The sequence below is a fragment of the Dipteris shenzhenensis genome, chromosome 11 (assembly GCF_047967505.1).
Source record: "Dipteris shenzhenensis isolate YYH24624 ecotype China chromosome 11, Dip_SZ_1.0, whole genome shotgun sequence".
NCBI classification, from domain to species: Eukaryota; Viridiplantae; Streptophyta; class Polypodiopsida; order Gleicheniales; family Dipteridaceae; genus Dipteris; species Dipteris shenzhenensis.
Genome location: NC_141606.1, coordinates 743,382 through 769,883, shown reverse-complemented (window position 1 = coordinate 769,883; position 26,502 = coordinate 743,382). Strand labels below are relative to the sequence as shown.

General features: G+C 44.0%; 1 protein-coding gene across 3 annotated transcripts in view; it reads right to left on the bottom strand.

Annotated features, from left to right (window-relative positions):
* The window catches only part of LOC147896453 (protein ZINC INDUCED FACILITATOR-LIKE 1-like), a 172,232-nt gene that overhangs the window by 16,993 nt on the left and 128,737 nt on the right, over positions 1-26,502 (bottom strand). For all 3 annotated transcript variants that reach the window (XM_087382066.1, XM_087382067.1, XM_087382065.1), the window contains 2 exons: positions 24,579-24,623; positions 3,717-3,805 (listed from right to left, as the gene is read on the bottom strand). In XM_087382066.1, coding sequence (XP_087238192.1) covers positions 3,717-3,805; positions 24,579-24,623 — 134 coding nt within the window. The remainder of the gene's footprint in view (positions 1-3,716; positions 3,806-24,578; positions 24,624-26,502) is intronic.

The window sequence follows — 26,502 nt, the reverse complement described above, 5'->3', positions numbered from 1 at the left end:
CCCCCTCAAAGATATGGCTGAAAGTATCCTGGAAATGTCTCAGGTGTACCCTCAGCTTCTTGTCTTCTATTTCCTCATCAATACTTGTGAGTTGATCACGTAGATCAGTGATCCTCGCAATATGATCAGTGATGGCCTGGCCTTCCTGCATGTTAAGATCCTTGAGCTGATTTGTCAAGGCAATGGCCCTGGCCTCATTCTTAACATGATACATGTTTGCCTTCCTGCATGTTGAGATCCTTGAGCTGATTTGTCAAGGCAATGGCCCTTGCCTCATTCTTAACATAATACATGTTTGCTAATCTTTCCCATGCTGCCTTTGCATCCTTGCACGACTTGATAGTCGTCATAATGTGCCTCTTGACATTTGAGACAATAAAAAACATCGTTTGGGCAGGCGGTCAAACTTCTTATGCTCCTCCGTCGATGCTATGGGACTAGCAGGAGGGGCTGTAGCAGACTTCTGTCTGCCTGTAGTCTGACCCGAAGAAGCTGTGCTGGATGTAGATGAGCCTGCTGGCCTCACCTCATCCCCACTGACAATATCCCACAAGCCCTTACCAACCAAGATGTTCTTAAGCATGAATGGTCCACAAGGCATAGTTTGGTCCATCCAGCTTGTCACCCTCGGACAAATTGCCAAAACTGTCTGAAAGAGTCGACATGATGCAAAATGGGATACCCACAAGCTGCAAATGTACCTGCAAAAGTCCCAAAAGTGCAACTGGCTGCAAACGTGTCTGCATATCCCAATCTAATACTGACTCCAAATGCAAAGTACGACTGGCTGCTCTGAAATGCCACTGACTGCGCAATGCAATCACTGCAAAAATGGCATCAACCAATCACTGCACTCTACTGCAATCTAAAGTGCAATCCCAAACTGAAAATGCATAACCCAAATCTGAAATAGTGCACCCACGAGTGCTCAAATGCATCCAACGGAGCTCAAAGGCATCCACAACTATAAGGTAACTACAAATGCACCCAACAATGCAAAGTATCTGCAAATGCACCTGAGAGTGCAAGAGTATGGGCTGCAAAAAAGTCCCGAAGTGAAATACACAGCTCAAAGCACTTACTGAAAGTGCATCTTGGCCGGAACCACCTGCAAAACAGTCCATTGACTATGTGGGCAAGCTAGAGATGACAAAGGACCTGAAGTGAGCTGTTTGGAGCTGAATGAAGCTATCAGGAGTACTTCTGAACACAATACACGTGTAGGGAAGAGCCTGGAGAAGTATGGAGATGCCTAGAGCTGCTGGAACACACCCGGGAGAGGCTGGAGCTGAAAAGAGTCCAGATCTGAGCCAAAATGTCAAAAACTGCTCGAATCGCCTTCTAACAAGTCGTACGGACTCGAAATCACCTTCTAACAACGCGCAGCTGTACAAACGGAGCCATACGGACGTCTGTACAACTGTATGGACAAAAAAACCAAAAAAAATTGCCTGAAATGGTGTGGGACAAGTTTGTTTGTATGCGGGCAACTCAAAAATTTTGAAAAACGTCGAAATCAGACCTCAAAAGGTCAAAAAACAGCCGCTGGACTGTTTTTTTTTTTTTTTCCTGCTCTAAAACAAGTTTCTGGCGACGAAATGAGGCACCGGACTGAACTAGAGGAGGAGCTGAATGTTGGAGCTACCTCAAACGAAACTTGGAGAGCTGAATGTGAGAACCAAGAACGTGCATTGGAGCACCAAGCTTGTGGGAGTCTGGAAGCAAGCGCGGGAATAGGCTCTAGAGATGGAAGCGCTCTCATACCAAATGTAGGAACTAACTGGAGACAGGTTGTGAACACAAGTGAGCAAGAGTGCACACACAAGAAAGCTCCAATAGACATGTTCAAATGAAACAATACAAGTACTTGGTATCTATAGTACCCAAGTACTACTGGTCAACCATAGGATTGAATTTATGCCTACAACACCATATCTTTGTAATGTCTTACATTGAGTACTAGTTTTGACTTTTTTATTTTGAGTTTAGTTTAGCCAAAAAGGGCCTTAGTAAGCTCTTTTCTTCAGCTCACAGTGGCTTGTATGAGTTAACTATATGATTGTGCTTGGTCTCATAAGCCCGTGAGGCCTCCCGAAGACAGTAATACATCTCTCTCTCTCTCTCTCTCTCTCTCTCTCTCACACACACACACATATACCTCAGAAAAGAGGCACTAGAAAATACATCAACTGAAGATCTCGGTATAAGCCAAATATACATCCTAATCTATCTAGCGAGTCTGCAAGCAATCAAAGAAAGATTACTGCAGAGAACGCTTTAAAAAAGCAAATAAAGAAAATTTCGGATCACTAAAGACTTTACAATTGCAGTCTGTCCATAAAGTCCAAAGTGCCAATAACGAGCTCACACGCACACACTTTTTTTTTTTTTGGGAGAATCTGAGTCCTTATATTACAAAAAAAAGCTATCCCAGAAAGGAAGAGCTATAATACATCAAGAGAAAATCTCAGTGTAGGACAAATATACATCATGATCAAAGAACGAAATTGCAAGCAATCAAAAAGCGATTGCTGCAAAGAGTGTCTGAAGAAAGAGAAAGTGGAAAAAACAGGATCACCAAAGACTCTATGATTATGATCCTTTCGGAAAGTCCAGAGTGCCCAGTACCGAACCAAGAAATCAAACTAATGTCTGGATGGATGTACACCAAAAAGCCATAAGAACTTGCCAAAAGCAATCTGAGGAAACCGCGCTCTCAAAATCTGCCCAAGGAAGTCCAAGAAAGCACGAGAGGAAGGACAATGCCAAAAGAGATGAGGCACAGTCTCTCTCGGACCCAGACATCTGCGACAAATAGAGGAAGCAATATGCCAAGAGCTGTCCATGAGGAAGAACAACCAACAAAGCTCTCCACTAGAAAACCTAACGGAGAGGAATCTTAGAATGCCAAATCTGTCTCAAACGTTTCCGCCACCATTTCATAGGACGATTAAGATGCCAAAGCTGACTTGCCTTTTGTGAGATAAATGGCGGAGAAAGTAGAACTTTATATAGAGAAGAGACAGTAATATGTGCAAACTGCAGAGGACAGTCTGAAAAGCCCACAGAAGAAAGTGTCCAGCCTTGAAGACGATCCTGTAGATGCAATGGAGGATCTATTAATGTCTACGGAAGACCTCACAGGTCTATGAGACAAAGTAATCTTATGCCAAAGTGGACGATAATGCATTCCAAGGCCAAATTTGGCAGCAGCCAAAGGAAACGTAAGGGGAATTCCAGCATTCACACACACACACACACACACACACACAGAGGACACATTGCCAGTTTTGAGTTTTGAATTTTTGAGCTTTTTAGCATAGCACTCAGCAAGGGCCTAGCGAGCCCTTTGCCTCACCCCACAATGGCTTGTATGAGTTACCCTTGGTTTCATTGTCTCGTAGGCCCGCGAGGCCTCTCAAAGATGTAAATCTCTCTCTCTCTCTCTCTCTCTCTCTCTCTCTCTCCATGTACTTGCGTGCATCACATGCATATGCATTTGCATTTGCAAGTACAAAAACATAGGTGATAGGACTGAAAAACAAATAAATGAACCTGCTATAATAATGTTGACCATATCCTACTATGATTCTAAAACAAGCCAAGAGCAAGATCAAATGAGAACCTATTTCCTTAATTGAAAATCTGAAGAAGATGCCTTTCTACAATAGGTTAATCATCTTGAATTGGTTTCTCATATAAGTATGGAAACTTACAATAATCCTGCACATGCAGGTCCAACAGCTTTGAAAAGAGACATGAACGACATAGAGATTCCGTTGGCTACTCCACGTTGTGCGCTTTTCTATCATCAACCGGATCACAAATTTGCAAAATAAATAAAATTATGTACATTTAAAAATACCGCTTCTGTTTGCTTTTCCCTTGTAAAAGCAAAGAAAACATGAAAAATATGTATGCAAGGTAGGGGTCTTGTGTATATCTTGACTTTTTCATGAGCATGAGAATACATCCCTTCTCCTTAAAATCATAGAGAATTACTATAATAGCTCTCTTTCTACAACAGAGATCTAAAAAATCTGTTGGAGCAGCAAACCAAAAAGCTAGGAAGTTACTTTTTGGAACTTTGCACACGGTATTGGGTCTAGCACACAATCTAGCCCAACAAGCTCAATATATAACAAGTTTGTAATATTTTCTATCACTGGATGTAAGGGATCACTCGTCCCATAGATCCTAAACGGTCTTATGCGGACTTTATTATAATCAAATCAACTCTCTCTCTCTCTCTCTCTCTCTCACACACACACACGCGCGCGCTTCTTTTTTTTTTGTGAAATCTAGATAATTATATTAGCAGAAGTTGTCTCCAAGAAGGAGAGCAATCACATCTTGAGACAGCTTGCATATATGCCAAGTACTGAGAGTAATACACACACTTTTTACAATTACATGAACTGAAAATTTCAGTATATGTCAAAAAGACCTCATGATCTATGCAGCGGGTCTGCAAGCAATCAAAGAAAGATTGCTGCATAGAACGCCTAAAAAAGCCAAACAGAGAGAAAGTAGGATCACCAAAGACTTTACAATTCCTATATGTCCATAAAGTCCATAGTGCCCAGTGGCGGACCCAAACGAAGAAAATATGAAACTCCGGTCTAGATGGATGAAACCCAAATAGCCAGAATAACTTCCCAAACGGAACAGATGGGAATCTCACTCGCAGGTGCTGTCGAAGCAGATAAAAAAACTCACGAGAGCACGGACAATGCCAAAACAAGTGAGGCACAGTCTTTGAAGAAGCAGAACATCTGTGGCGAAGTGCAAGAGCAATGTGTTGATGAGCTAATAGCTGTCCAGATGGAAACACTCCCAAAAGAACTCGCCAAAAGAAAACCTGTTGCCGAAGCGGTACTTTATAGGTCCAAAGTTGCTGTAATCTTTTCCTCCACCACTTGGCTGGGTGATGCATTCACCAAACAGAATCGCCTCTCTTTGAAACCCAAGGTTGAGGTAAAAGGATTTTATACAATGCAGGTACAGTAATTTGAGATAGCCTCAAAGGACGAGAAGAGGACCCTGGAGAAGTCAAAGTCAAATCTTCCAGCCGCTCCTGGAGTTCCAAAGGAGGAATCGGAACAAAAGGCGAAAGCATAGAAGTAATTTGTTGCCACAAAGGACAATAATGAGAGCCCAATCCATATGTAGTGGCTGCTAGAGAAAAGGGGAGCACAGTACCAGCATCATCTATAACATCAGCAACCGAGGTGATGCCTTTAAACGAGACAAAGTAGAAACGTCGAGGTTCTTGTAAAGCCAAGGGAGGCTGAAAGACTTTCAACCAGTGAATGCTTTCAACTCTCAAAGAATTCCCAAGCAAAGATTGCCGTCCACTCCATTCCAGATAAGAAAGAACATGCTTCCAATCAAGAAGCAAGCGGGAGGCAAAAGGGCAGCCAAGCAAAGTGCCATCAGTGCAGCCAAAAAAGAAATCCCATTGATCGAGTTGCCAATGACCAAATGCAGAAATACTGATACGAGTGACCAGAGTCCTAATCATAAGAGCCCAAGGCTGATCACCTTGCGGAAATTGCAGCAACATTTTCCCCTGTGGGCAAGAATATGCACATGAATATCCGTGATGTTCAATCCACCATGCATCTTGGGAGACCAAATGTGATGCATCGAAAGTAGCCTAAGACTTTTTCTGCAATGTTTGGATCGCTAGAAGATTTCCATAAAGACAGACATGAAAGATGTAAGATCTGCCTTAGTGAACATGATCAATGGCAAGTAAAATTGAATATATGCCACAAGGATGGACTGCACTATTCGAAGATGAACGTGCAAAGGCCAGGTTGCCAGTTTCCAATACTCAAGTTTTTTTCTGAAGCTTAGCCAAAACCCAATCAGTTTGTTGTCAGCAAGTGAGTTCCCACCCCAAAGGGTAACCAAGATGACGAACAAACTGAGTGGGTGGAATGATATCCCCAGGCCATAATAGACTATCCCAGTCTTTGGAATGCAAAGGGAGCAGCTTAGACTTCTAAAAATTAACATTAAGACCAGCTGCCAAACCATAAACAGAGAGGGCCTGCATTAAGGCACCAAGATCATGCGGCGTATTCTTTGGGGGTAAAGAAAGAATTATTAGCATAAGCTTCAGCAACCATGCTGCGATTAGCATCCAATTCCAAGCCATGAAGTGATCTTGTAGCCACAAGATAATCAATATATTGCAGCATAGGATGAGTAGCAATGGCATACAGTAAAGCACTGAGAGGGCATGCTTCAAGAAATAGACCCACACCTTGCGTGTGGCATCATCAATAAAAGTAATGAAATACTTTGCACCCCCTAGTGATAGTTGTGGCATCTCACACAAATCAGTGTGCACTAGATCAAGCGGTGCTCTATTTTGGGGAGTTCTCCTCTTATGAGGAGTCATAGAATGCTTGCCAAATATGCAATGATCACAAGTAGGCAAATCTGAAAATGAAAGAGACGGCAGATAACCCAAACGTGACAGTTCTTGCATTCCTTTAACGGACATGTGTCCCAACCGGCTATGCCACAATGAAACCTTTGGCAGCTCGGTTATGGCAACAACATGATTACCTACACTGGAAACATAAAGAGGGTACAAGGTATCACTCTTATAACCCTCAGCCACTACAACCTGGCCATCAGTAATCACCCATTTGGAATCCCCAAATGTGGTGTGGTAACCACTGTCATCCAGCAAGCCAGTGCTAATCATATTTTTCTTGATTTGCGGCACATGGCGAACACCATCAAGCATAAATATGCGTCCATCAGGGAATACTATCTGTATACTGCCAATCCCTGCAATCTGACATGCATAGTTGTTCCCAAGGTGAACAACTCCATGAGTACTTGTATAGGAAGTAAACCACTCCCTATGAGGAGTAACATGAAAAGAAGCACCTGAATCCAAGAGCCAGGTGTGCATGTCATGGCCATCAATAACCAATGTATGTGCAATTACAGCAGAAGAGCATAAAACATCATGTCTGTCACTTTCATTGTCCTCTGCTGCAACATTCACTGCATCCAAGTCATCTGCCTTGGCCTTGCCTTTGCCTTTGCTTCCACTGCCTACATCCTTTGCATCAGCCTTCTTGGCTTTCTGATCCCGTATAAACTTGAAGCACTTAGACTTCACATGTCCCTTCTTGCCACAGTAAAAGCATTCAATATCCTTTTTGCCACGGGACTGACTGCGGGATTTGGACTTGCCGACAGATCTCCCCTTCTGCTGAGTCCTGCCTCTTTCCTGTACCTGCAAAGCATTTGAAGATTTGCTGCCTGCATTATTCTTCATGCTCATCTCCTCCATAAGGAGAGAGCTCTCTACATCAGCATACATAAGAGTGACATTTGAATTAGACACGGTGGTCTTGAAAGTGTCCCAACTCTCAGGGAGGGTACACAACAAGAAGGTAGCCTTGAACTCCTCATCAAGGTTCAACCCTTGTGCAATCAGCTGTGTAAAGATGGCATTGAACTCACTCAAGTGTGAGGTCATAGCTGTACCTTCCTTCATGCGAAGATCAACCAGCTTCTTCAACCAATAAACCTTACTGGCTGAACTCTTTTGGGCATACAACTCTGCTAGCCTCTGCCACAGGCCATAAGAGGTCTTTTCAGCCTGAACATTGAACACAAGAGAATCACTGAGAGTAAGCATGATAGCAGCCCTAGCGGACAAATCTAGCTCCTCCCACTCATCATCTGACATCCCAGATGGCTTGACACCCTTCACCCTTATGGGCTTAGAAATCTTCTTTAGCAGAAGTACATTCAAACACTGTTCTGCCCATAATGCATAATTGTGTGCCCCTTCCAATTTCTTTATGTTCAAAATTGATGATTCACTTCCCCCTGATGCCATATCACATAAGGAAAGTACCTGACTCCCTGTAAGTCAAAAAATGACTAAATAAAAATCTGATTTCTCAGAAAAACCTGCTCTATCAAGAGCCAGGAGCACTCACAATAGTGCTGTTTTTACTGTCAAGAAAATATGCAGCAAAACAGAAAAATTTTCCCTCCAGTTACTGTACCTTCTGACACACTGTACCGTGCTCAAATAGGCATAAAACAGTAATTTCAGAATGCTGCAGCTGTTCCACAAGTGCTTTATCAGTGCATCATCAGCTGACGAAGCACAAAACACTGCTGTCCTGGACACTTCTCCCACCTCAGATGAGGTATTGCACTGATTTTATATGCATAAACCACTTGTCATACACTGTTTTGTTCACTGAAAAGAGGCTCCAGACACTTCAGCCTGTCACAAGAATGGGACAAATCCCAAGCAATCACCCTTCTGCCAAGGGGATAAAAGGCATCTGAAGGTCTCAAACAGTAACTCAAGTGCTCACAAGCAAAATCTGGGCAAAAGCCCCTTGATTTGACACCTGTACCAAGTGAAAAACACCTCAACACTGAGGTAGCATAAAAAAAAATACAGCGCTCTCCTGGTACTTTCACCTGACAATGTGATGCATACACGGCCCTGTGTACACAGTAACAACACAGATCCCAAAGTACGTACACTGAAGAGGAAATCTTTTGAGCACTGTCAACGATGGACAGTTAGGGATCGAGTAAACTCGATGCGCCCTGGCCAAGCGTGGCTCAACTGAGATTTTCAAAGTGTCGTACACAGAATGTGACCTGCAAGAAATGTCACTGAATACACTGCGGAAACAAGACCAATGTGGGCACCCTGGCTCCACACTGCCTCAAGGCATACACTGCATACACTTCCAGGAAAGAGCCCTATGAAATTGTCACCCAAAAGCTGAGATTTGCACTCAGCAAAAGCATAAAAGCCCTCTGCAAAATCAAGGCATTTGACCTTCCCGAAACAAGATAACTGTGCAACCACCACACACTGTGGTACTAGTCACCTCAAGCACGAGGGACACGAGGGTACTTGCTGTACCTTCAACACACAGTTGTGAGAACTGAACAAGCGGGAATGTAGAGCAGAGTGCTCTCTCTTTTTCTTCTTCCCCAAAAAAAAAACCTGTTGTACCTGCTGTACTTGCTGTACCTGTTGTACCGGTTGTACTTGCTGTACCTACTGTACCTGTGCAGGGTACAAATCCCAAAACAAAAATTCGAAATGCACCTTCCCTGATGCAGCGACCGTACGGCGGCATCCGTACGGTACGGCCGCCTGTACGGTGTCCGTACGGCGGTACGAACGTCCGTACCACACCGTACGACGACTGTACGGTGCGCAACCTGGCTGCGCACACGCAGCTAGCAGCAGCTAGCTGCTGCTGCGGCTAAGGCTGCCCTGCTCTGCCTGCGCGCGCGCCTGCGCGCCGCCTTGCTCTGCCCTCGCTGCCCGCGCTGACTGCGCGCTGCCCACCGCCTTGCTCTGCCCGCGCTGCAGAGCTCGCTGCTGCCGCTGCTGAGGGCACGAGGCCCGAGGGGATAGGGAGGGGTAGAGCGGAGTGGAGAGGGAGAGGGAGAGGTGAAGGCTCTGATACCAGTTGAGAGGGAAAGAATGGGGGGAGTGGAGAGCGGAGAGAGAGTGAGAGAAGGGGAGACACAAAAGATGTGGGTGTGAAGTGTTGAGCCACACCACAAACTCATAGGTTTTATTAGGATTAGGTTTTTCACCCTATGACTGTCTTAAGACAGTCATAGGTGTCATATCTTTAATAAAAGGGTGGCAATGTGCCTTTACCCCAACAGCCTCTTCCCTGAGAAGAAACATCCGCCTGAGGAGTGGACAGCAAAGCAACAACCTCTTCTTCAGGGAAGAGGGTTCTGCTAGCTGTCACTGCAGCCCATGTGATCCCAATTTCTCCGGGAGAGTTTCCATTGGGAGATGCCATTCCAAGTGCAAGGGGGTGGAGGTCGTCAAACAGAAATAACTTTTCTTGGACTTTGCCATCCATCAATTGGAGGTTTCTGTCCTTTTGCTAAGGGTTGAATGGCAGGAAGCGAAGGGGAAAGGGTCAATGTATTATCCAGTAGCACAAAAGCATTGCTCCACATGGACCATGACTTTGAATCACTCAAGGTGTGTACCCAAAATTACATCCTCATCTAAAGATCCAACCAATCTGCCTGTGACTGCACCGTGAAAACCATGATATCTCCACCTCTGCCCCACATGCCCAATGACCTACAAATGAACACCGGTGCCGAAAAAAGCCCCCATCCACCTAACGAATCTATGCTATCCCCCATCTCTAGTAGCCCAATCCAAAGAGATAGCTGCATCTATTTGAGAAATTCTTCTACCACTCCCTCTAAGGTGAGTAACCATATAGAGTTATGTGTTCTTACGGAGGTCCTTAGAAGCCCTCCAAGCTTCCACAAAAGAACTGGGACCTTTCTCCCATTTGGAGCACTGCATGAAACCAGAAGCACCAAGAGGTCTACTATGGTCATCCAAATTCTAGATGACTGAGTGCTTATCAATCTCATCCTACAATATGGGGAGAATCAACAGACTTCCGAAAATGTGCCAACCTCTAACAAAAGCATCCATAAGTGGTGAAGAAGACATCTAGATATCTGTATGAGTAAAGATCCACCTAGTGCTATCCAACTGCTCACAACCTAAGGGAGCAATCCCCTCAGGTTGGACAGCACTAGGTGGATCTTTACTCCTACAGAAATCACTCCATGACTCCTGAAATGGCATGAATCCCCTAACCACGAGCTTAAAGAAAAGACCTACACTAAGAGACTGGATCAATGATCTTAAACCCTCCCTCCTAGGTCACAAGAATCAAAGTCTCCCAAGGCACTTTGCTCTGGTATTTATGGACCCATCAAGTCTACTTTCAAATTTTTTGATAAGCCTCTCAACCTGCGCAATGCGGTCTCTAGAGTGACGTGCCAACAAAACAAACAAAGCAGGCAATGGTCAATGAATCTTAGTTAATTGCCTACAACTCTAGAGGCAAGACCTAGCCTAGTAAACTCCAAAAGATGAGTTTCCTCATGATACTTTCTAACATACGAGCAAACTATTGTGTAAGAGAAATGTCAATGCCAATCTGACATCCCGATTACCTAGCAGAGAAACCTCTCTGGATACAAGTAAAGCCAAAATGTGAACCCCAATAAGAAGAGTCCTCATCATTGATCCAAAAAAGGTTGGATTTGTGCCATGTATTTTGGGATCCTGTTTGCGAGGTAAGATAAATCTGAGGCTATCCTAAAAGCAGTAAGGGTCTAAAGTGTTAGAATATGAAGCCAAGTTGAGTCAGTTTGGTGTGTTCTACTGTGAGTTCTAGTCTAGTATGTCCTATGGATGCCACGTGTCACATTGGGAGTTATCCCATATGCATTGGTGTTCATATGTGTATGTGTGCTCTATATAAGAGCTGTACTTGTCTAGTGTCAAATCAATCAAGCATCAAGGTACGCTCTTTGGTCTACATGTGAGTACTCTCATTTTGCTCATTGCTTAGTCATTTCATTTCCAGTTCATTATGTCTCTCTTTGAGTATCACTATCTCTCTCCTTAGCCTACCCTTTCTCTTTCCCTTCTCCACCATGTGCCTTCATGTGGTATCAGAGCCTCGTTTCCACTTTCCCCTTCTTCTCACTCTACCTCTCCTCAAAGGTAGAGCTCCCTACCAACCCTCACCATTGTTTGGAGCTTTTGGAGGAGGTGATCTACATCGACCATCAGCCTGGAATGTGTCGCCATCATCTACCCCTTCATCCCAAACCTATGCCTCGCCATCGGCTGCTCCTTTAGCAGCTAATCAACCTTACAGCCAACCGTACAAACTGTACGGACTCGTGCGCCGTACCAGAGTGCCCGCCTACCCATACCAGCCTGTTGATCTGCGGTACCTGCCTGCCCGCACACTTCTGCCGTACTGTCCGAACAACCTGCTCTGCTGCACGTACAGCCAGCTCAACTATCCGTACCAAACAGCCTCAATTGTTGTGCCATCTGATGCCGTCTATTGCTGCTGCTCATGTCATCAAAATCCGCACCCAAACCTCATGACTCCGCCATAACTAGGATTCTCTGTTACCTTTACCCTCTTTGCCGCACCATCTCTCTATTACCTTTACCCTCTCTGCCGCATCATTTGCAGCTGCCCTTTTTCCCTCGAAACCATTTGCAGCTGCCTACGCTCCATTGCTCCTGCTCATTGCCTTTCCAATTGCGTGAGCTATTGCAAGCTAGTTAGTCTTTTCAACCTGCTTAATTAGCTACGTCAAGGTTGATAACATGCAGCCTCGTCCTCCTGGTGAAGTCACATTGGCAGTACGGAAAATCCATACAAACTATATGGACGAGCTGACCCGCCGTATGGAAATCCGTATGGCTGTATGGAAATCGTACGGACAGCAAGTCGCGGGGTCGCGTCGGAGTTGTGCGGGACGTCCAATAGCTGAGCTTGACGATGGAGCTGAAGTGCGGGAGCTAGAGCTGGAAGTAGTAAGCTAGGAGTAGGGAGCACGTCCTAGAAGTAGGAAGCTGGATGTAGGAAGCTAGGAGTATGCATCCATAGAGTCACCTTCATTCATGCTGACTTCCTACAATTGCCTACTTCAATATGCAACACGTGCCTCATTGCGAATCTGATAAAGAGAAGCCAATTTGTCCGCATCCTTTCTTGTCCTGCATTCATCTACCATGATGACCTCAAAAAAGCCTCTGGCTGCATAGTGTACCTTACGAACAAACGAGCCAGCTAGTGTTCACACACACACACACATTTTTTTTTGGTAATATCCAGTGCTGTATTTATATGCTCATAAATTTACAAGATGGGAAGTCTCCAAAATAGAGAGTATCCCAAATATCAGAAACATGAAGCTCTATGCAAGAAGCATCTATATCACCCTCATGGAAGGCATCATATAAGGATTGCTGCAATGAGGCTCGGAAAGATTCATATGACTTGTGAATCTGCCGACCCAAGTATGCCAAATTATGCTCACTCCAGATTGTCGAAAGAGCCCAATATCTCACCCAAGAGAGAAATAGTGAGTATTGAGACAAAGACCTCATAAATCTGCCAAATAGCCAGAAATGTTTCCCAAATCTGTCAAGGCAGGTAGAGGAACAGGATGAGAGCATGTAGCACAGGGTTGCAATTGCCAATCCATAAGCCTGTCTGTGTCAGCCACAGGGGGAACAGGTAGAAAAGGATGTAACAAATCAGCAATTGTCTTCCATATCGACCTATGGTGCATTCCCAATGCATAGGAAGCAGTGGCCTGAGGAAAAGATAAGACATAGCCCTGATTATCTACTACATCATGTATATATCTAATTCCCAATTTCATGAGATTGTATGCCCGAACAGGTTCCTATAAAGCTAGTGGAATGTCAAAGATGGCACTCCAATGATTACTTTCTTTCCTCATTGAGTTTGTCCCCGAGAGCAATTGTCAGGAGCCCATTTGACCTTAGAAAGTAGGACATTACAATGGATTGTACTATTCTGAGCCTGACATGAAGTGGCCAAGTAGAAATTTTCTAGTATTCCAGTTTATGTTGAAGTCTTTGGAAGATCCATTTTAATTGCTGCTTCCTGGTGATATGCCATCCTATAGGATATCCCAAATGTCTGACTACATCTTTGGACTGCACCACCTGACTTCGCCAAAGAATAGAATGCCAGTCACATTGTTTCAGGGGAAGCAATTTGGATTTGTCAAAATTGATATGTAATCCCGCTGCCAATCCATACAATGATAGAGTGGTCATAAGCATGTGAACTTCCCGGGGAGAATTCTGTGGCATAAAGAAGGAATCATCAGCATATGCTTGTGCCAAAAAAGATGCAGCCCCAGGGATTTTAAGACCAGTCATCTGTCCTGTGTTTGTAAGATGATCAAGATACATTAAGAGGGGATGGGTTGCAATGGCATAGAAGAGAGCACTAAGAGGGCATCCCTGACTAACTGATCTACCCAATGTCCATGACCGCGATAGATGACCCCCAAGAATACACTGAGAAGTAGAGCCAGAATAAAGCCAGTAAACTGCATTTGCTATCTTTGGACCAAAGCCCAACTTTGTCATGATTTGAGAGATAAAATCCCATTGAACAGTGTCAAATGCCTTACCAATATCTACCTGCAATATGAGCACATCTTGATGCGAGTACTTGGCATATTCAATTGCAGTCAATACATTGGAGATATTGTCATGGATTTATCTTCGCGGCACAAACCCATACTGATGAGGATGAAGGCCCGCATTCAGTATCCCGTGAAGCCTATACACAATCATTTTGGCAATGAGTTCGTAAACTGCAGGCATCAAAGTAATAGGCCTCCAATCTGACATATGGTCACATAAATGTTTTTTGGGCGCAAGTTTGACTATGCCATGCTTCCAAGAGTGCGGTAACTGATTTTCTTGCCACACAACATTGATCATTTGCAAGAGGATATCTTTCAAATCATCCCAAAAAGAAATATAAAATTCCATCGTAAGGCCATCCCAGCCAGGGGACTTGTATTTGCTGAGGTGGAACAATGCATTATCAAGTTCTGTATCAGTAAAAGGCCTCTCCAAGGTAAGAGCATCATCCATTTCCACTATTTCAGAAACATATTGGAGGAATTCAGTCCTCGCATCAGTCATTTGATTTTGATGGGGAACCAGGAGCATAGAACAGTTTCTGGAAATAATTTTGGCATTCATCTTGGAGATCAGAGAAAGAGTGCATCCAAGAGCCATCTAGCTTCCTTACCCTTAGACATGAGTTTCTCTTTCGAGTCGCATGCAGGCCCTGGAAAAAGGCTTTTGATGAGCAGCCCTTATCCATGAGGGGCTTCATTCTTGCTCTAATCTACCATTTGTCCAATTTCCTCTAATCATTAGCAGTCAATTTAATCCGAGCATGTGAAAGGGAATCATTTTCTGATTCAGAGAGAGGCCTCAAATGTGAAAATTCAGTCCATTGTTGTGCTGTCCTTTTAGCCCATTTAACCTCATTCCTCCATTTAGTCATATGCCAGTTTCCATACTCCCTAATGGCATTCTGTATACGAGAGACAAGGCTGTCCCAAGCATAATCCATGTCCTCCTGGGCATGCAAAGGTAAGGGATGAATCGCTAGTTTGATCATTTGCTGAAAATAGCGATGTCGGAAATAAGCCTGATTAACATGTAATAATCTACTGGAAAGGGGTGGCAAATCATCCAGTGGCATACCAAGGTGCAGATTCATCCATAATGGGGCATGATCTGCTGACAAGCCCAATGAGAAATCTACGAGGAGATGAGGGCTAAAATCTGCATATTGTTGTGGGTAGAACAAATACCATCTGTCAAGCCTTGCCCAGTATGTAGTAAGTGGATCCAGGCTGGAGAGCAGAGGCCGCACTCTCTCACACACTCCACACACACACACTTTTTTTTTTTTTTTGGTAAACCCATGAGAGGTATATTATCAGCAAGATTTACATGAGGGTCTCAAAAAACAGAGAGCCTCAACAGGAAATCAAAAGCAAAGAGAAACTATTTCCAGGCATGACTGAGGAAGATCTCCTTGATGGAAAGCATCATAGATAGATTGCCGTAGGGAGAGTCTGAAATATTCATAAGATTGTAAGAACAGATTCCTTGAATATCTCATGTTGTGATCCTGCCATATGGTCCAAAAAGCCCAATATCTGACCCAGTACAAAAATAAAGAGTAATGGACCAAGGTTGTAGGAAGTCTGCCAAAAAGCCAAAAATGTTTCCCAAAAGGAGAGTTAGGGAAACGAAGGCGAAGCAACATGGAAATTTTGCATATGAAGGTCTTAGTACTGGAGCACATCCAAAACAAATGAGGCACCGTTTCAGAAGGGGCCATGCATCAAAGACAAGAAGCAGATGCAATCCTTCGTTGAGCCAGAGTGACCCCCACGGATAAGGTTCCTGTAAGACAACGCCATAGGAAAAGCTTTTGCTTGAGAGGCAATTTGCTCCTCCATAAATTGCGGAGATTCTTTCGCCACCAAGCAAGTGATTTTGCCATATGCCAAAGAGAATTAGCATGTAAGTGAATCCATGGTGACGGCTGGAGGAAAGAGTATGTCGTCCTAACCATTAGGTCAGAAAGAGAATTTGAGCCCACCGGGTGTAGCCCACCGGGTGTAACTGCCAATCGTGTAATCGGTCCCTGTTAGATAAAGGAGGGATGGGAAGAAAAGGCTGCAGCAATTCAGCAATTTTTCCCCAAATAAACCTGTGATGCATGGCTAGTGGATAAGAAGCCATGGCTTGAGGGAAGGAAAGCATTTGACCAGTAGCATCAACAACGTCATTTATACACCTGATCCCCAATTTGCTGAGATTATATGCCCGAATCGGCTCTTGGAGGGCCAATGGAGGATCAAAAACAGCACTCCAGTAAATACTTTCTTGCTGAAGGGAATTGGCATGAGACAAAACGGAAGGGGCCCAATGAGCATGCGAAAGGACTTGTTTCCAATCGCTAATAAGTGAAGTAGCAAAAGGGCAACCCGGGATAGAGCCTACAAATCTGCCCAAAATGACCTCCCAAAAATCAGTGATCCATGCACCATGTGCAGTAGTACGTAAGGACGTGCACATGGTTGCAAGCATATGAGTCCATGGCTGCTTCTGACGAAAAAAGGTGAATAGAAGAGGAATTTTCCTGGCCAAGACATGGTGCGCAATATTCAGCACATTCAATCCACCATGCATCCTTGGGGAACAGACTTTTGCCATCCTCATAAGTCTTAGAGCTTTAGCAGAAGACTTTGTTTTCCATAACAGTTCCATAGCGTGAGACATAAAGACAGAAATGTCTTGAGAAGTCCAATGCATCAAAGGCAAATAATATTGAACATAAGCCATGATAATCGACTGGACAATCCGGAGCCTAACATGGAGTGGCCAAGTGGAGAGCTTCCAATAATGGAGTTTGGCATGAAGCTTGTCAAAAATCCACTTTAGCTGTTGTTTCCTAGTGATGTGCCAGCCAATAGGGTGACCAAGATGGCGGACCACATCATAGGGCTGCATAATGTGCCCAGGCCATAGAAGAGCATGCCAATCATATGAATGCAAAGGTATGAGGCTAGATTTATCAAAATTAACATTCAGGCCAGCAGCCAAGCCATATGAAGAAAGAGTGTCCATAATAGTCTTCAACTGCTGTGGAGAATTATGTTGCATAAAAAAAGAATCATCTGCATAAGCCTGAGCGATAAAGGAAGGGGCTCCAGGAATCTGAAGACCAGTGAGAAGACCTTGTGCGGTAAGATGATCCAAGTATGAGAGAAGTGGGTGAGTAGCAATGGCATATAACAGGGCACTGAGTGGACATCCTTGTCGAACCGAACGACCCAAGGACCAAGATTGCGAGAGATGATTTCCAAGGATACATTGGGCTGTAGAGCCAGCATATAAGCAGTAGATGACATTAGCCATTTTTGGCCCGAAGCCCATCTTAGCCATTGTTTGTGAGATAAAATCCCAGTTGACCGTGTCAAAAGCTTTGGCAAAGTCCACTTGCATAATAAAAACATCCTGTTCAGAATATTTTGCATATTCAATAGCCATGAGAGCATTGCCAATATTATCATGAATCTGCCTCCGAGGGACGAAACCATATTGCAAAGGATGCAAACCCTCATAAAGCACTTGATGAAGACGGTGCACTAGCATTTTAGCAAAGAGTTTGTAAACAACAGGGATCAATGTGATGGGCCTCCAATCCATGAGATGCTCACACAATTTCCTCTTGGGAATGAGTTTAACTATGCCATGCTTCCATGAGGAGGGGAGTACTCCTGTGTGCCAAGAGTAATTAATCATTTGTAGGATGACACCTTTAAGATCCTCCCAAAAGTGTAGGAAAAACTCCACTGTGAGACCATCATACCCCGGTGCCTTACCAGGGCTAAGATGAGACAAGGCATCATCAAGCTCCTTATCAGTGAAAGGCATATCCAGTTTGAGAGCTTCCTGTGGGTTGATAATGGGATGCACATGATGCAAAAGAGTCTCCCGAGCTTGTAATTCTTGCAAAGAAGTAGTATTAGGGGGTGCAAACAGCTTCTGAAAGTAAGAAAAGCATTCATGTTGAAGCTCTGAGAAAGACCGAGTCCATTCACCATCCCGTTTACGGACTTTGAGGCAAGATGTCTTTCTCCTGGAAGCATGTAACCCTTGAAAAAAGGATTTAGAAGAGCATCCTTTATCCAAAAATTGAGTCATCCTTGCCCGAACCTGCCACTTGGCCAATTTGCGTCGGTCATTAGCTTGCAAAAGAGCTTTTGACTGAGCGAGTGTGTCCATTTGTTGGGAAGAAAGGGGCTGCATCTGAAAAAGTACAGTCAAAGTCTGAACCACCGCTTTAGCATGCTGAACTTTAGCTCTCCAATCAAGCATAAAATGACTCCCATATTCATGTATGGCATGCTGAAGCCTGTCCACAAGGCGTTGCCATGCAAAATTACTGTCATAATGGACATGGGCTGCAAGAGGAATTATGGCATGTCGGATCAATTGTTGAAATTGTGCATGCTGCAAATAGCCTTTATTGATATGTTTCATCCGAATGGAATGCAAGGGCATGTCATCCCAGGGCTGACCAAACTGAATGTGCAGCCATAAAGGAGCATGATCACTCCACACACACTTTTTTTTTTTTTTGTGAGAAGAAAGCTTTATTTCTATAGAATAATTACATTCATAGCTGCTTCAAAAGCGAAGTAGCTACTACTCAAGAAAAGATCTCAGTATAGGCTGTATACACATCCTGATCAATCAAACGAGTCTGAAAACAATCGTAGAATGATTGTTGCAGAGATCGTTTGAAAAAAAGGAAGGATGAAAAGAGTGGATCACCAAAGACTCTATGATTTCTATCCATCCATAAAGTCCATAGGGTCCAATATCGCACCCATACGAAAAATAAATCAAAACCCTGTCTCTGGGGATGAAATCCAAACAACCAGAAAAATCTGCCAAAAGTAACAGTAGGAAATCGCTGTCGAAGCCTCTGTCTGATGAGAGCAATGAGATCAGAAGTATTTGGACAGGACCAAAAGATGTGGATCACTGATTCAGTAGAGTGCGAGCATCTGTGACAAACTGCCGAAGCAATATGTCTGTGTGCGAGTAACTGTCCAGATGGAAAAATGCCAAGGAGAACTCGCCATAGGAAAAGCTGTTGTCGAAGAGGGACTTTGTAATGCCAAAGGAGACGCAGCCTTTTTCTCCACCACTTCATTGGACGATCCATATGCCAAACAGTATTTGCTCTGTTGGAAATCCAAGGTGGAGGTAATAACACTCTATACAATGATGACACTGTGATATGTGAAAGCTTCAAAGGACGGACATATGAGGAAGGAGAGCGTAAAATCCAATCCTCAAGCCGATGCTGAATTTCTAAATGAGGTACCGGCAAGTACGGTTGGAGCATTGCTGAAATTTTATGCCATAAAGGACGATAATGAGCTCCCAAGCCATATTTGCGAGCAGCCAAAGAAAAGGATAGAATGGTGCCATCATCTTGAAGTACATCTGCCACAGATGAAATGCCTTTGAAGGAGAGAAAATATGAACGTCGAGGTTCTTGGATGGCCAAAGGTGGTTGGAATACCTTAGACCAAAAGAGATTCTCTTCCCTCAAAGAGTTGCCCGAGAGAGAGTCCCTGCCTTTCCATTCCAAGTGGGAAAGAATGTGTTTCCAATCAAGAAGCAGAGAAGAGACAAAAGGGCATCCTCTGATCTTGCCTTGGATAGAGCCAAATAAAAATTCCCACTGAGTAGGCTGCCAATTCCCAAAAGCAGATGTATGAAGATGTAATAAGAGAGAGCGAATCATAAAAGCCCAAGGCTGATCTCCTTGTAGAAACTGCATCATCATTTTCCCCCTATGAGCAAGTAAATGCATTTGAATATTTAGAATGTTCAGACCCCCGTGCATCTTTGGAGAACAGAGACGATGCATGGAGAGTAATCTGAGACTTTTCTTGCCATGTTTTGAACGCCAGAAAATTTCCATGATAGCTGACATAAATGAAACCAAATCTGCCTTAGTGAACATAGTAAGAGGCAGATAAAATTGTATGTATGCTATCAAAATGGATTGTGTAATTCGCAGACGAACATGTAATGGCCAAGTTGCAAGCTTCCAGTATTCAAGTTTTGCCCTCAACTTTACTAGCACCCAATCAGTTTGTTGTGAACGGGTGAGTCCCCAGCCTAAAGGATAACCAAGATGTCGAATGAATTGAGAAGCAGGGACAATTTCCCCAGGCCACAAAAGGTTGTGCCAGTCCTGTGCATGTAAAGGCAACAATTTTGATTTTTGAAAATTTACCCGAAGGCCAGCAGCCAAACCATATGTAGAAAGAGCATGCATGATCATGGACAGATCAGCCCGATTATTTTTTGGAGTAAAGAATGAATCATCAGCATATGCTTGAGCAATCATGCTGCGACTACCAAGGATCTCCAAACCGTGCAGCTGGTCAGTGTCCAAGAGGTGATCCAGATATTGAAGCAGTGGATGAGTGGCTATGGCAAAAAGTAAAGCACTCAATGGACATCCTTGTCTGACAGAGCAAGCAAGAGTCCATGATGGAGAAATATCTCCTGAAAGTATGCAGGCAGCTTCACTATCTTGATATAGCCAATTAATGAGTTGCTGCATTTTTGTGCCAAAACCCAAAGCCTGCATAGTCGATGAAATAAAATCCCACTGAACTGTATCAAAAGCTTTGGCAATATCAACTTGCAATAACAAAACATCCTGCTGTGTGTATTTGGCATATTCAATGCCAATGTAGGCATTAGCAATGTTATCGGTGATATGCCTACGCGGGACAAAGCCATATTGCGCAGGATGCAACCCATCATGTAAAAAGCCCTTTAGCCGAGCAACAATCATTTTGGTAGTGACTTTGTAAATTACGGGCATAAGAGTGATAGGTCTCCAGTCTGCCAAAGACTCACAAATTTGTTTTTTAGGAAGGAGTTTAACAAGACCTCTCTTCCATGTGTCTGGCATTTTCTGATGTTGCCATGCAGCATTCACCATAGATAGTAATGGATGCTTCAAAATAGGCCAGTTAGCTAGAAAAAACTCGACTGTCAAGCCATCCCATCCAGAGGATTTCCATCTGCCGCATCATTTGATGGCATCTGATAGTTCCCTCTCAGTAAAAGGTTCCTCCAATTCCAAAGCTTGAGTAGGGGAAATGATTGGAGAAACATTTTGCAACAGTAAATTTCGTGCAAGCAAAACCTGTTGCGAGGGAGGAGCTACAGAGCCAAATTGCTGAGAGAAGTGATGCACACAAACAGAGGCAAGCTGTGACCGTGAAGTAGTCCATGATCCATCAGGCATTAGCACTCTGCAAATTTCTGTTTGGATTCTCCTCTGATGCAAACTCTTGAAAAATTCTTTGGAAGAGCAACCTTTATCTGTGAAGGCTCTTTGTCTTGCTCTAGTCTCCCATTTTGCCAGTTTCCTGTGATCATTTAGTTTAAGACAATGTCTGGCCTGACATAATGTGGTTTGCTCATGCATGGACAACGAACGATGATGACTGAGTTCAGTGAGGTCTTGACAAGTAGACTTGGCCTGAGCAATGGTTTCCCTCAGAGTCTTCATGTAAGACTTGCCATAAGCTCTAATCACCATTTGCATTTTAGAAGTAAAAGAAGCCCAGGCATCATCAACATGAAGATGGTTGTTAGATGAAAGACAATGAGCTGCTTCAGTAACCATTGCCTTGAATTCAGCATGTTGCAAATAACTGTTGTTGATGATTAGATGTCGCCTTTGTGGCAATCTATCATCTGGCATCTTATGAAAAGATAACCGCAGCCATAGTGGTGCATGGTCTGAATGCACAAAGGCATAGTCAATCCACATTTTGCATGCGAAATCCCCATTTTGTTGTGGAGCAACACTATACCAACGATCCAGTCGTGCCTTATAAGCGGAAAGAGCATTATGTTGAAAAGTGTAGCCCGGTGACAGAGGCTGCAATTCCTTCCAGAGGTCAACTAGATCCAAATGCAAAAGTAGTTGAGACCAGGCATGCCTTTCAGGAGATAACATATGATCGTGGCTGGAAGTGTTGTCTCCCTGTTGTGGAGCATTATTGAAATCCCCACATATGTAGGCATGAGATCTCCACGGGTATTGTTGCATAGCATCCCAAATTACAGTTCTGTCTCGAGATGACTGAGGTGCATAAACTGAAGCAAATTCAAACACCTCTCCTCTTATAATGCATTGGAGAACAAGCCATCTGCCTTTGTTGTCATTTAATGCAATGACTGGTTGAAGCTCATGTTTGATCAGAAGGACAACCCCTGAGAAAGAGTGCTCCCCAGCATAGAAAATGTCATACCCACAGTAGTGTCCTGTCTTGCCTGCATAAATATGCTGGTTGTGCTCTTGTAATGCCACTATGTCAGGCTGAAATCTGTTGATGTACAGCCACACAGATTTCCATTTCCTACTGTCACATATGCCCTGGACATTAAGTGTAAAAGAGGTGATGTGAGCAGTCATATATACAGATATTTATAGTAATGTAACAACTATGTACAGCAGCAAAATGTATGAGGTCAGCCTTGCATTTCTATCTCAGGGTCGAGGCCTCGCCCCTGAGAAGTAGTCGCCTCAGAAGTGGACAGCAAAGCAGCAACCTCTTCTTCAGGGAAGAGTGTTCTGCTGGCTGTTACTGCAGCCCATGTAATTCCAATTCCTGTGTTGATCTCTGGGGTGTTTCCGCTAGAAGAGGCACCATTCCAAGTGCGGGGGGGTGGAATTCTTCGAGCAGAAATAACCTTTCTTGGGCTCTGCCAGCCATCAGTTGAAGGTTGCTTGCCTTTGGGCAAGGATTGAGTAGCAGGAGATGAGTGTGAAGTAAAATTCGCATTGGGAGCTACTGAATCTTTGCCTTTATCCTGACTCCCAGAATGCTGTTTATTGCTTTTATTTTTGTTGGCAACTGGAGTAGGAGCATCTTTAATGGGCATGTGGACTGGCAATGTGACAGGATGCATTTTATGTTGGTTCAGTGGACACTGTGAAGCCATGTGTCCAAACTTTTTGCATTCAAAACAGGCCCCTGCAAATAAACCCCATTTGAGTTTATAAAATGCACTCCCCATGTTCACATTATTCACCGTGACTGAGTAAGAGTCCGGTGTGGGATTATCAGTATCCCAGAGAATGCAAAATCTGTTTGAATTACCATTTGGCCGTGGTGGGCAGACCACTTTACCTAAAGAGGCTGCAATTTTAGGCAAAAGTGAGGCCATGCATTGGGGAAAATCAACAACTTCAACCCAGACTGGGCATCTGTGTCGGATTAAAGCCTGAAAGTCCCTTGTGGGAGACCACGGCAAGACATGCACCATTTGCTGCCCAAAAAAGAGAGGTGAATGTTCCAAAAGCATTTGTCTGTGGATCTCGTCCACCATGATAACCTCGAAAAAGCCCCTGGCTGCATAATGTACTTTACGAACAAAAGAGCCAGCCAATGTGCGTGTCAGCCAGTTGCCTATTTCTGCAGCAGGTGGCATCCGGCCTGGAAAAAATAAAATGACTGCATTCTTGGCATACTCTCTGACTGGATCCACAATTTCATCGACCTCAACCATGAGGCCAACTGAAGGAACCGAGTCTTTCCACTCTTTTCTCGTATCTGCAAATCCTTCATGCATTACATCATATACTAGTTGAGCCTCAATCGTGTCATGCCTCGGGTCATACTGACCCTCAACCTGCTTTTGTTTCTTGCAGGGAGCCGAACGCTCCTTTTGAAATGTTTTTTCATATGAATACTCTGCCATGACTCGGTAGGAAAAGGAGCTCGAGGATGAAGTACCTGTATAAGGGTGGTAAAAGCCAAAAAAACCAGTCCCAAAGAAAGATCAAAGGAAGCCCGCAAGAGAGAAGAGGAAGTGTAGAACTGGTAAGGAAAAAGCAAAAGGATAGGTAGGAGTTGGCTGAAAAACCAGGTAGGGAAGACTCCGGTTGAAAGCCCCAAAAGTATGCACGGACACCGTACGGTGACCGTACAGACGTACGGAAGAGGGTTGGTGCCTGGTTACGGGTGAGAGACGAGATGCTGATGGAAGATGGAACTGAAACGAACTGAAACGAAACGAAGCCTAGAGATGCAGATATCGACGCACACACACGAGGGCTGGAGCGAAATCACGCAGGATGCGTAGGCAGAAACTCGGGAAAGTACCGTACTGACGTACGGCACCTGTACGGCTGCCGTACAGGTGTACGGTCAGACGGGGGAAGCTGAAGCGGGGCTGTAGCGATCTGTTCTCCGCTCACGCTCACGCTCCACGCTCGCTCTCCTCATACACACACACACCTCTATCTTTCTCTCTCACACACACACACACACACACACACACACACTTTTGATCACTCCACACACACACACACACACACACACACACACACATATGTATGTATACATTCAAGCATTCAAGCATACTTAACATGCACACATATTTCTACTTGTATGGATGTATGTGAGACTGCATGTGTGCACGCTCGTGCGCTTGTGCATATAGAAAAGATGCATAATAGGTGAAAAGTTAGAATAGATACCACGGAGTTATTTATCAGAATAAATGATGCAGTCATGACTGAAACCTGCATAAAATTTAGAAAGGATACCTTAAGTTACTTTTAGAAGCATAGAAATCCTTTTTTTTTGCTCAAAAAGATTACTTCATTAAGTATGAATGAAAGCCGCAAGAGCAAGCTCTAATGCAGGAGTACATCATGCCATGCATAAGAAAAAAGCCAGCAAAGAACTCCTTCTAGAATGACCTTTCCAAAAAACTCCTTGATTACATTTACACCACTACATGGTCTCTGTTGTGTTGAAGGCATGTGTAAAAGTATGAAATAAGCAGCCATGATCATTTAATTACTTAACTTCGCTGGTCCCTAAGAAAATTAACATGTGGAAACATTGTACACTTTGAAGTTTTAATTCTATGGGTGTAATAATAGGATCATGCCAATGTTGTGCATATAACATGTACATGTGTTTCTTTTTTCTCTCCAGAAAACAGACTTCTATTAAGTATGACCAAAACCCGCGAGAGCAACCTCAAGGCGGAAATACATCATGCAATGAATGAGGAAAAAAAAGAGATAGAAAACAACCAAGGTTGAGGTTGAAAGTGCCATCTCAACCCTGTAGTAGTCTCAGAGAGAAAGGGGGAGCCCCTCCACTCTCTAAAAAACGTAGCTCTCCTAGCAAAAGCTGCCCGAGAGGACCCGTGCATGCTCGCCCAAATGGCCATCAGTGTATGTATAGTGTCTGTCCATAATCTGGCCAAAGTATGAGCCGGCGGGTGGACCTAGGATCTCCATTTACTGCCTCTCTGCACCTGGCTCTCGCAATACTTACCAGTATCTCCCAAGAATAGTCCACAGAGGCATGCATAGCTCTGAAGGGTGAGGCAAGAACATTAGTCATAGAGCATGGCTCAACTAAGTGGCGTCGAATCAATAAACCCCAAGAAGAGTCATGTCTCTCATAGAAGACTTGAGGCCCCAAAAGAGATAGCCAAGCAACAACTGAACCACTCATAGAAGACCTGAGGCCCCAAAAGAGATAGCCAAGCAACTAAACCACAAGTCATGAAAAAGGGGCGATAAATAAAAGTATTGAAAAATCCGGACTATCCCTTTACAAATTATCTTGGCCAATCTGCAATCCCATAAGCAATGCTGAACTCACTCCACAGGCAAAAGGCAACGAGGACAAGTGGGGTCTCGGCCTTGAACCTGGATTTCCACCAGGTTCATTGCAATCCCGCCATGAATAGAACGCCAAAAGAATAGAGTGATTTTCTATTCTTGAGGGATTTCCAGAGTCTCCTCCATAAGTTCTTATGTAGGTTAACTAAAATCTCAAAGCTCTGCCAGTGGGATGCTCTGAAGCGCCTCCAACCTCTACAGCTCAGCTGAAATCTCTTAGCATCACTAAGAGTGTAACGAAAGAAGGGGAGGCTCTTCTAGTCCCCTTCATCAATCCATTCCCACTCCCTGGGATCCCACTACAAAAACTTTATATGAACATCCCCATAAAGCCACAATCTCCAAGCCCCCATGGTAACAAGATGTGGGTGAGGGTCTATATACCACTTTGAGTTTGAACTATGCTCCACAAATCCTGGCAGGCTGAAATGCAACCTCTAATAAAGCATTATCAGTCAACAGCCTACCTCCCGCAAGGACATCAAAGATCAGTGCATCCTCATTTGAACCACAGAAAGCAACAACCTGTACAAGAATGCCTCCTACCGTGAAAGCTCCCATCCAAGTGGAACACGAAATAGGCATATCATATGTATTTATCCAATCCACTAGAATGGTTGCATCAAATTGCCGAATTCTACCTGCACTCCCTCTAAGATTGCTTACTAAATTAGCCTTACGTTCCTCTAAAAGCTTTTTGAAAGCTTTCTAGGATCCCACACTAGAAGCAGGGCCCCTCTCCCACTTGAACCACTGC